Raw genomic sequence first — 12,114 nt, 5'->3', positions numbered from 1 at the left:
AACACCTAGCCTCACCGTATCAATGAATCAGCCATCCTGAACTTCTCCCTTCTATACTCTTGGTCTTTGGGGATTTACAGTCTCCTGGGATCCGAAAAACAAAGTGTTTGTTTAATGAGGAGCTTTTGATATTAAACCCCCAGGGCTGCAGAAACTGCCGATAGTCTCTCTGTGACCACTGCACTCAACGTCCTGCCCATTCAGGAAGCAACACCTGGGCCTCCTCCCAGAGATGATCCCTGTTGCCCAGAAACCTGGGCCTTCACTCGGTTTCTCTGACCTTCTCAGCGACAGATTTTCTATCTCCATCATTCTGAGAAGATGTCTGAGAAGATGTCAAGCATCATCCCACAGTGATGCCAGCCAGGTAACCTAAGGTCCCATAGACAATGCTTTGGGCACGAGGGTAGGTGTTTACTACAGTTTCATCCCTGCACAGCTGTGAGAAGAGTCCATGCCTAAGATGATCGATACTAAATCCCCTGTACGACTCATACTTGTCTGTCAGTATCATGACATGTTCTTTGGTACGTTTGCAAATGATACCCGGCTCTCATCCTGCTAGTCTTCGAATGGCATGAACCATTTTGCTCTGAGCAGAAATCCTCCCCTTCTCAGACATGATGGCTGATAGAAAATTCTCTGACATTTACTCGCATCCCGGTGGTGGTGAAGGGAAGAGCTGTTAGCGTCCCCTTAACCTACCATACATCTTCTAAGAAAAACTTAGTGTTATTTTTGTTGAGTGGCTGTGAGGACTCTGGAAAGGGAAGTGTGGACCCAGACAGACAGAGCAGGCTCCTTCCTTTGTCCACTTTATAAAAGAACTGAATAGTTTAAATGATAAGAACAGCATTGCTATTATAATAATACTTTAAAAATATTAATACAACTATCCACCCTTTTCCAGAATTAACAAATGTTGGCATTGTGCTATATTCATGCATTTTTTAAAATAAAGGAACAAAATAATATATGTACAGATGGAACCCCATTTTGTATCCCTTTCGTTTCTTTACAGAGGCAACATTAGTGTGATGGTATCCCAAAGGCATGGTTTCATATTTTATATGCATTCATAAATCCATATATATATGCATATAACAGTTATATGTATAATAAAATATTTAATAAATGTAAACAGCATAGTATCTCTCAACTAGGAAATTAGCATATAAATTGTGATGTAACAGTAAAGTAGAATATTCTATGGTAGTTAAATAAATGAAATAAAACAATGTATCAACATTAATAAAAATGTATTAACTGCCATAGCCAATTATAAAATGGCAGGTACTCTACTTAGTTACAGTACTTTAAAATGAAAAAAAAAAAACAGTGCATTTGCTGATGGAAAAATACCAAATATAAGAAAATGTATAGCAGTATAATGTATATCAAGTTAATGTAGTGGTTCCCTCAGGGAAGGAAAAGAATCAATTTGTACAAAGACCTGAGGTGGGACCCTTAAAAAATACTTATTATGTATTTCAATGAAAATACCTAAAGAAAGGATGGTGGAGTCTGTGAATTTGATAACATTGAGTGATGGATATCCAGTCTTTCATTATTATCCTCTATAATGTTTGTTATGCTTGAATACTCCAAAATAAATATAAACACACCTAGGTAGTTTTTAAAGTATTTTAAAATTTCTCATGCTGTAGACTTTATATCAAACGACTTTTTCTTTTGTAGGTTTTCATTGCCTGTATTGATTCATATAACTAATTTATGTTATTATTTAATTCATTTTAGTTGCTTTATATCCACATTAAATGAATATTAATATCATTGATATTTTCTTCCTTTCCCCGATACATGACCAAGATTCCCAGAGGGAATTTCAGCACATAAATCCATCGATGAAATTTGCAGTTATCATGCTAAGAATGTCCTCTTTTTCTTTCCTGTTTCCTCAGCTTGCCCTACCCTGGTAGTTTCCTCCTAGGAGTGAAACATGTCATGTACATAGACAGCAAAAAAATAAATAAAAAAAAATCACGGTATGAAATGTCATTATGAGGGTTCCATATGCTGAGCACAGACCTGGCTGCTGAAAGCCTACTCAATTTTCATCATTGAAATAACCCAATAAAGTGTTATGATCGTTCCCAATACACAAGTGAAAACATTGGCTTCTCATACAATTGAAGAGCTTCCCCATTCAAAAGGCAAGTGCTGAAGCTCAGAGTGCCTGAGTCTAAGATTTACACCAAATAATTGATTCTCTGATGGCCACTTCTGCGTCCCGTAGGAGAGGTAAAAACCACTACTGCACGGGGACACGCCTTGTAAGATGCCTGGTGATAGTGTTATCTGACAAGCCTCTGTCTTCTGACGACCAAAATGTTTTGTTACTTTATGTCTGTTTAGGATCCTATGCATTTCATCCTTTTTCTCATTCAGCCATCGTTCTTTTAATCGTATATCACTTACTACGTTAGAGAAAGAACATCCCTAAACATGAGATCTTGGAATTTTATTCTTATGTTTCTGTTTGTTTGGAGGTGTGAAATAATTCTGAAGGAATAAAGCCATGTCTTCTGTATTCCGTTCTAAAGACTTGCCACAATGTGTTACACAGTCCTTACTCCATACAATTTTGGGCTATTAAGTGAGTAGAGGGAAAAGGAGGAGGGAGAGAACAAGAATGGAGGGAGGAATAAGCAGGGTTAAAGATTCGAATATTCACATGGGTTCACAGCATAGATGAGCGTTTTGCTGGAGCAATGGTTCTCAAACTTCAGCGTATGTCAGAATCATCTGGAGAGATTGTTAAAGCAGATTGCTGGTCATCACCCCTGGATCTTACCGCCAGTAAGTCTGGAAGGGGGCCCTATAATTGGTATTTCTAACAAATACTGCTGTGCTGGTGAGGGACCATACATTTATTTTCTTGTTACTCAATGTTTTACATCAGATTCCTCAACAACATGGAATCCAGAAACCAAACAGATGTGTCAGAATTGCTGCTCCTGGGATTGACAGATGATCCAGAACTGCAGCCCCTCCTCTTCGGGCTCTTCCTGTCCATGGACCTGGTCACCGTGCTGGGGAACCTGCTCATCATCCTGGCCACCAGCTCCGACTCCCACCTGCACACGCCCATGTACTTCTTCCTCTCCCACCTGTCCTTCACTGACATCTGCATAAGCACAACCACCATCCCAAAGATGCTGGTGAACATCCAGACACAGAATCAGCACATCCGTTACACAGGCTGCCTCACCCAGATCTGCTTTGTTCTGATTTTTGTGGGCATGGAGAACTTTCTCCTTTCAGCAATGGCCTATGACCGCTATGTGGCTATTTGTCACCCTTTGATGTACACGGTCCTTATGAGCCCCCACGTCTGCGGGCTGTTGATTCTCCTCTCCCTGCTAATTAGCATTGTGGCTGCGCTGCTGCATACTCTGATGGCTTTGCGGCTGTCCTTCTGCAGGGATCTGGAAATCCCTCACTTCTTCGGTGAACTTGTTCAGGTCGTCAAGCTCGCCTGTTCTGATTCCCTCATCCACACCCTCCTGGCTAATTGTATGGCTAGTATATTCGGTGGTATTTCTCTCACTGGGATTATTTGCTCGTATGCTCAAGTTGTCTCTTCTCTTTTGAGAATTCCATTAGCTGGCAGAAAATATAAAGCTTTTTCAACCTGTGGGTCTCATCTCTTAGTTGTCTTCTTATTCTACGGTACAGGTTTTGGGGTGTACATCAGTTCTGCAGTTACTGACTCTTCCAGGAAGACTGCAGTGGCCTCAATGTTGTACGTTGTGGTTCCTCAAATGTTAAACCCCTTTATTTACAGCCTGAGGAACAGAGGTCTGAAGGGAGCCTTGAGAAAAATAATTAGGAGAATAACTTTTCAGTGATCATGTCATCACATTTGGCCAGGTTTCTAAAGTGAGTCAAAGTGAAAATTATTCCATTGCTTCAAACACCTAACATTTCTCTCACCAAGGTCTCCTAAAATGATCGATAACATGATGACGAAGTCCACTTCAACTTAGCTTTGAAATCTGATTTTGCTCTTTGTCTAGCTCTGTGGTGTTTGACAAATGATTTCAACTGTCCAAACTCAGATTTCGGGGTCACGTCCATAGAAATAAAGCCTGAGTGCTGGGATCTTGTTATAGTAATTTTGGGGTCAAACGTTCTCATGTAAGTGTGCGAGAAGGTACATAGGACAGGGAAAGGATTTAAGCAAGCCCACGGTAATAAGCATAGACTAGCTTCCCACTGAATCCTGTGGTTAGGACCACGTGAGTTTCACCTCTGATTTAGGCCTTCTGTGAGGCAAGGAAGCTGACCTCTCTTCCCCCAACAGCAATTACTGAGAGTTGTCTCTATGAAACTGTATCTCTTTGGAGCGATACCAGAACCCACCATACTTAGTTTCATTAGTTATAACATTGGTATAGTTAGATTAAGTCGGTCGTTTCAGAAGATTGTGAGATATTTGAACTTCAAGCTGAAGTCTTCAGTTCTAATAAGAAAAAGAAACCCCAACTCTAATATTCCCTTAGAAGAGAGTTAGCTTCTATTACAGGTACTTCAGGTATAGGAAACATACAAGAATAAGAGAGTAGGGAGTCATCAGTCCTTTATGAGGTGCTTCTTCCCAGGACAAGTGGTTGTAGTAGATGCAGGTGTCATGTTCAGACATGATGCCCAGAGACAGAAAATTGACTGTCCTTCCCTGAGTCAGTTGACACTTGACCTATTCAGGGCATCATCCAGAAGATATCCCCTGCAGTCGCATCACTGAAAATAGGATCATATAGCCCTCTAAACCTCATGACTAGCATGGAGAAAAATGATTACTATGAAATCCTTACACTGACCTCCTAGGGCTAATTCCTTTTTGGGCAGTCAACTCTTACAACCACTCAGTACTGCACACAATGCCTGACTATGGTGGTATTCATAACACTTAACAGGTACAATGGTTTTCCATAACTTACCTATATTCTTACATGTTATAATCCTGTTTCACTCACATATTTTTACCACCTGCTTCACCATTTCTATTTTGTTTACACTGTAATATCTATCAGCAGTTTTTCCAGTCTGAGTAATATAATCAAGTCATTAATTATGCATAGGTAGCATAATGGTCATCGATCTTTTCTGATACTTTATTTGCTTTGATTCCTTTGGGCTGGTTATTGATAAGAATCTATTTGCATGTTTCTTTATCTCTTTAGTTACCTCTTCTTGCTGTATTTTTTACTCATCTCTGGTGGAGTCCACACAGAGAAGCGCGGTTGCATAAAATCAATTGACTGCCAAGTCTTCAAGAGTTGGCTCCATAATTAGGGCTGTCATGCAAATTTGATAATGTGTGTTTATGAGGAACACAGTTTTTCTATGCAGGAGATATTCAAAGAAAAATGCAACAAGAGAAAAGAGAAGCTGGAAGGGTTAGGGGCCATCATTCTTCCACAACTTCAAATATGTGGGGTCACCAGACAGAAGTATCATTTTGGATGTGTGTGGGAGGACAGGAGGAGTAGGATGGAGGTCTCACAGGAGAATCAAGGGAGCACCCCTTATCTATGGAAAGGGAGGTATTGTGTCAGCCCTCCAATGGGAAGACAGCTCCCTGCCTGACACCCAGGGTGTCTTCTGGTGCAGAGCTTCCTCCATTGACATCCACAGAACACCTTCAGAGATGAGTCACCTGAGGCCTTTACAGGTTTCCAGGTCTCACCTGGGAACTACTGACTTTGAATCTTTAGGGAGACATCCAAAGGTTGAGTTTTATAGATAAGCACTCTGTGAGTTTCTGATACATTTTGAAGTCTGAGAAACATGACTTGGATGTTCAAAGAACATGGAGGAATGTATTTGTATGAAAGGTTTTTACCTCAATTTTACTTCTTAAAATATCATCTATGAAATGGTGTACAAAATGTATCTACAGTTCTTAAAGAGTAGTAATACGATCAAAGCACATGTACTATTTAAAGGTAAGAATAAATCATAGACTATGCTTGAAGAGTTTCCCAGTCACATCATCTCACCATTCCTGTGGTAACCACTATTCTGATTCTATATGTATCATTTATTTTGATGCTTTACTATGTCGAATACTGTGAAATTGCCAGTATTTGATTGTGTTTGCTCTACACACTGACATTTTCATAGAATTCAACTGCATCTTTTTATCACCACTGCATGTATCCCTATACAATCTCTATCAGTCATGTTTTAGAAATAAATTTGCCTGATTTTGAACTTGCTAGAAGTTTAATCTTAAAGTTTGAATTCTATGTCTCAACTATTTTTGCTTTTGCATTTATCTTTTGCATTGTGCTTTTGGGCTTTAAACTTTTTGTTGGGTGCGTCACTAATTAATTCACTTTCTATGCCATACAATTTTACCTTGTGTATGTTGACATCAAAAATAGCTATTCTTTGTGATGTGGATGGAAATTTTAGTAGCTGGTTTTCTGCTATTATGAATATCTCTGTTGAATAATTTCATACATGTTTCCTGGAAGAAGAGAGAAAATGTTTTATATTAGGATTGGAGTTATTAGGGCATATGGGAGTGCCAGAACTCTTTTGAGTAGTTCCAAAGAGTATTCCTAAGTGGTTGAACCAATTTTAATTCCCATGAAAAGTTTCTTGAGACCCACATCATATCTAACACATTTTCATTTACTCTGACAACTTCATGGATATAAAATATTATTTAATTAATATACATTTCTCTTGTGACACTAATAGTCTTCTCATAGACTACAGCCACCTATTTTTTCCTATTCTGTAAAATACTTGTTTATGGCATGTCTATTGAGCTGCTTTTTTTCTTATTAGTTCGTAACATTTATTTAGTTGGAATGGTAATCTTTATCAGTTATATGCATTGAAAATTTCATCTGGTGTGTGGTCTGTTTTGTACATCATTTGTAACATTTTTGGATGAACATAAGTGCTTAGTTTTTTTGTGTTTTTGTTTGTTTGTTTGTTTGTTTTTGACCCTTATCTTACACCACACACCAAAAATCAACTCAAAAAGGATTAAAAACTTAGCTGTATAACCTGAAACCATAAAACTCCTAGAAGACATTGCTGTATTATTTACAATAACCAAGATATGGAGGCAACCTGGGTGTCCATCAGTGGATAAATGGATAAAGAAGAGGTAGTACATACATACAATGATATATTACTCAATCATAAAAAAGAATAAAATTTTGCTATCTGCAACAACATTGATGGTCCTAGAGGGTATTGTGCTGAGCGGAGTAAATCAGACAGAGAAAAGACAAATGTTATATGATTTCACTTATATGTAGAATCTAGAGAACAGGATAAATGAACAAACAGAGACAAGCTCATAGATACAGAGAGCATTATAGATGGTTCCCAGATGGGAGGAGAGTTGAGGGGGTGGGTGAAGGGGGAAGGGGATTAAGAGGTACAAATTGAGGGCCGGCCCGGTGGCTCAGGCAGTTAGAGCTCCATGCTCCTAACTCCGAAGGCTGCCGGTTCGATTCCCACACGGGCCAGTCGGCTCTCAACCACAAGGTTGCTGGTTCGACTCCCACAAGGGATGGTGGGCTGTGCCCCCTGCAACTAGAAAACGGCAACTGGACCTGGAGCTGAGCTGCACCCTCCACAACTAAGACTGAAAGGACAACAACTTGAAGCTGAGCTGCACCCTCCACAACTAAGATTGAAAGGACAACAACTTGACTTGGAAAAAAAGGCCTGGAAGTACACACTGTTCCCCAATAAAAGTCCTGTTCCCCTTCCCCAATACAAAAAAAAAAAAAAGAGGTACAAATTGGTAGTTACAAAATAGTCATGGGGAGTAGCATATAGCATGGACCATATAGTCAATAATATTATAATAACTATGGTGTCAGTTGGGGTGACCACGTCACATTTGAAAATGGAGGAGGGAGAGGAGGAGGAGGGGTGGGAGGGAGTCCATGGTGCCTATAGAGAAAGCTCATATCTAGCTTTGATTAACTGCCTCCAGCCATGTATCTGTTTTTAAAAGAGCATGCACCACCTTTTCCTGCCAAATCAATGTGTAACTCCCTCGCCCCACCCAGAAAACTGTAAGTCCTTGAGACAAGAACTCTCTTTTTGTGCCAGCTCCCTCACCCACACATTCTCCCTCTCTCCCTTCCTTTTTTCCCCTTCCCCCCTCCCATTTTGCTAGGCCCGTTCTCTTCCTGGGTGATGCTTAGTTTTAATAAAGTTGAATTTGTCCATATTTTCTTTAATGGTTTATTCTCAATAGGTCTTCTTTCTGTCACCCATACTCACATCAAGTTAAGGGATTTATAGTTTGGCCTTTTACGTTTGAGGCATGAACCCACTAAAGTTTATTTCAAACCTTGATGCAACATAGGAATCCATATAATTTTATGTCCCTGCACCTATTCATTAGTTCATGCATTCACAGTCAGTTTATGTCTTGTTTTCACTCTGGGCTCTCACTTCTGATCAGTAAGTCTATTGTATCTCTCCGTGTCTTAATAGTTATATCGTAACAATCAGCTAAAATAAGGTTTGTTGTTAAACAAGTCCCAGATCTCACGATTACATCTTCAAAGGTGCATCAGCTTGACTGCCACTCTGATCATTTATAATTTACGGCAACAATATTGATAACCAAGAAGCATATCAACCCACGGTGCATAATGTGTAAAAAAGTATATTGAAGCGACTGATATTAAATTGAGACAATTTGCTAGTAAAATTTTAAAAAGAGAATAAAATACCTGTTACATTTGAGTAGACAGAATATATTAGAAACTGCTAAATATAATATGCATAAGCAGAATCAACATTCAATGAGTCCTACATAAAATTAGCCCCTAGTGTCTGTATTGTTAGGGTACAGTCACTATAATATTACATGTATTTATACAGGTAACATGTATCTATCCACATAAAGAAACCAAATTTATGAGGTTAAATATGCATAGATCTACCTTATGACCTAGAATCTCCATTCCTAGGTATTGATCCAAAGAAATCAAAAACATTAATTCAAAAAAATATATGCACCCCTACATCTACTGCAGCGCTATAAGGAAACAACAGAAATGCCCATCAATAGACGGTTGGATAAAGAAATTGTGGTACATTTATACAATGGAGTATTACTCTGCCATTAAAAAGAATGAAAGCTTACTATTTGCAACAACATGGATAGACCTCGAAGATATTATGCTAAGTGACATAAGTCAGACTGAGAAAGACAAATAGCATTTGATCTCACTTATATGTGGAATCTAAAGAACAGAATAAACATGCAAACAAAACATAAATAGACTCATAGATACAGAGAACAAACTGAGGGATGGGAGGGGGTCTGGGGGATGGGGGAGAAGGTGAAGGGATTAGGAAGTACAAACTGGTAATCACAAAATAGTCACAGGGATGGGAAATACAGTATGGGGAATATAATCAATAATGTTGTAAAGACTATTTAGGGTGTCAGATGGGCACGGGACTTATCAGGGGGATCACTTCATAGATTATATAAATGCCTCACCACTGTGCTGTACACCTGAAACTAATATATAATGTTGAATGTCAACCATAATTTAGTAGTCACAGGACGTAAAGCACAGCATGAGGAACATAGCGGTATTGTAACAGCTATATACCATGTCAGATGGGCAGTAGACTTGGTGGGGTTGTCACTTTGTGAGGGGTGTAAATGTCTGATCATTATGTTGTTTTCTACACCTGAGACTAAAAAAGATGAAGTTGGTGAGGTTTTCTGGATCTCAAAATAATTGATTTCTCTGTGTCATATTCCAGTAGTGGAAGCCCAGAGTCGCTGACCCATCAACGCAACGATGATATTCTAGAGATGAGCTTCCTCAAAGCCCCCATCATGTCCTTGTTCCTCAGACTGTAGATAAAGGGGTTCACCATAGGTGTCACCACTGTGTACATCACCGACGCTACTGCACTTTTCCGGGAAGAGTGAGTAGCTGCAGAAGTAAGGTACACCCCAAAACCTGTCCCATAGAACAAGGAAACAACTATTAAGTGTGACCCACAGATGGAAAATGCCTTATACTTTCCACCAGCTGATGGAATTTTCAGGATGGAGGAGACAATTCGAATGTAAGAGAAAATTATCCCAGTGAGGGGAACAACCCCCAACAGGCTGGTCACTAGATACACAAAGATGTTATTGATGAAGATATCAGAACAGGCGAGCTTGAGAAGATGAGCTAATTCACAGAAGAAGTGGGGGATTTCCCGGTCTGTGCAGAAGGACAGCCGCAGGGCCATCAGAGTGTGCAGCAGGGCATCCAGAACACTGATAAGGAAGGACAGCAAAACCATCAGCACACAGAGTTTGGGGGTCATGATGACATTGTACCTCAGTGGATGACAGATGGCCACAAATCGATCGTAGGCCATCATTGTCAGAATTCCATTTTCCAATCCAGCAAAAGTCAAGACAAAGCAGATCTGGGTGAGGCAGCCTGGGTAGCTGATGTGTTTTCTCTGTGTCTGGATATTCACTAGTATCTTTGGGATCGTGGTTGTGGTGAAACAGATGTCAACAAAAGACAAGTTAGAGAGGAAGAAGTACATGGGTGTGTGGAGGTGGGAGTCAGAGATGATGACCAGGATGATGAGCAGGTTCCCCAGCACAGTGACCAGGTACATGGACAGGAAGAGCCCAAAGAGGAGGGGCTGCAATTCGGGGTCCTCTGACAGTCCCAGGAGGAGGAAGTCTGCAGTATCGGAGAGGTTTCCTGATTTCAGGTTATGGATGGTCCTGATAGAAAAGATGGAGGTGATAAGAAAACAAAACTTCAGAGAAACTTCCTTAAACTTGTCTATATTTTGAGACCACATCAGTTACAGGTCTTTTCTCCTGCTTTCTTCTCTCCCTTCTCTCCTTTCTTCTCCTTTCCTCACTTATATTCCCACAAAACATCCCCCCTACACACACCAGCCTCTGTCCCAAGTTTTTGTTTTCCATCTATTCTTTGTTGAGAAGTACTTAGTGAGGAAAAAATAGGAATGAAACATTGTCCTCTCCCTTAAGATGCCCACAGGCAAATAATAATTCTAGAAGAAAATTACTGAGGCTGTATCTTAAAATATAGTTTGGGGAAATACAGCCTGTGGGCAAAAATCCTGCCTGGCACTTATTTTTGTAAACCAAGGTTTACTGGAAACAAAGTCTTTTCTTTATGTATTGTGCATGGTGGCTTTCAGGCTACAACACCCGAGTGGAGTACTTGTGAGAAACGCCATATAGTCCACAAAACCTAAAATATTTACTGTCTTGGCTCTTCCCTGGAAAACGTCTGCCTACCTCTGTCTAGAAGCTTGATTAGATTTAGATTCAATATTTGGCAAACATCCTTAAGTATTTTCATGAGGAAACACATACTGTCTTCTTGCCTTATTTCTTGTAATAATTACTGCCTGGATCCATTAATTCATCAGGAGTTACAAAATGCTGACATCCTAATTCTTTGTTTACTTATCGGCTGAAACACTTCCATAAAGAGGAACTTTCCCTGATCAAATACTAGGTGATCGCCCTGAGGTAGTTTCTATGAAAAAGGCGGAATACATCTGGATTCCTGTACTCAGCACTTTTAAAAATAATAAATTGGTTTTAAGCATTATCCAGAAATGAACATTGTATCATCATGAGCTCCTAGATTTTAAATGCACTTGATATATTTTAATTCATTGCAATTATTCATATTGATTCCCAAATTGTCCTATGATTGTCCAGTGAAAACCCCCTCAACTTGCTTCCTTAATCCTTCTGAAATGAACCTGGCAGTCGCATATTTCTCCTAATTTTGGCATGAAAGATGGTCTATGCCCACCTTATGCGTTTACAGAGCTGGAACCAGCCATTTCTCCAGGGCCTGGGTCCTTTCAAGTGATAAATGGTACCTAGAGACCACAATCTGGCCACTGAGGGGTTCTCAGAGCTACTGGATTGGTCATTGCTTTTAACAAGTGGGCAGTCCGAAAATAACTGTTTTTCAACATTAGCTCACTAAATTCTTTCATAAAACCTGAAGATTAGGTAGCGCTCACTCATTTATATTTGAGGAAACTAGGCAAGAGGATGTTTGGATACAG

The 12,114-nt window shown here is 39.7% G+C and overlaps 2 protein-coding genes across 2 annotated transcripts; one reads left to right on the top strand and one right to left on the bottom strand.

Moving 5' to 3' along the window:
- Nucleotides 1-2,909: 2,909 nt before the first annotated feature.
- On the top strand, nucleotides 2,910-3,872 carry LOC308508965 (olfactory receptor 7G2-like; the record flags this gene model as incomplete). The annotated part of the gene is made up of 1 exon (XM_081076474.1): nucleotides 2,910-3,872. The coding sequence occupies one exon, from the start codon at nucleotides 2,910-2,912 to the stop codon at nucleotides 3,870-3,872; it is 963 nt and encodes a 320-aa protein (XP_080932600.1).
- Nucleotides 3,873-9,825: 5,953 nt separating this feature from the next.
- Nucleotides 9,826-10,755, bottom strand: OR7G3 (olfactory receptor family 7 subfamily G member 3; the record flags this gene model as incomplete). The annotated part of the gene is made up of 1 exon (XM_081076256.1): nucleotides 9,826-10,755. Exon 1 carries the CDS (start codon nucleotides 10,663-10,665, stop codon nucleotides 9,826-9,828), a length of 840 nt encoding a protein of 279 aa, XP_080932382.1. The 5' UTR covers nucleotides 10,666-10,755.
- Nucleotides 10,756-12,114: the final 1,359 nt, after the last annotated feature.

This window comes from Rhinolophus hipposideros (assembly GCF_964194185.1).
Source record: "Rhinolophus hipposideros genome assembly, chromosome: 16".
NCBI lineage: Eukaryota > Metazoa > Chordata > Mammalia > Chiroptera > Rhinolophidae > Rhinolophus > Rhinolophus hipposideros.
Note: the sequence above shows the minus strand (reverse complement) of the source record. Positions and strands in the feature narration are given on the sequence as shown.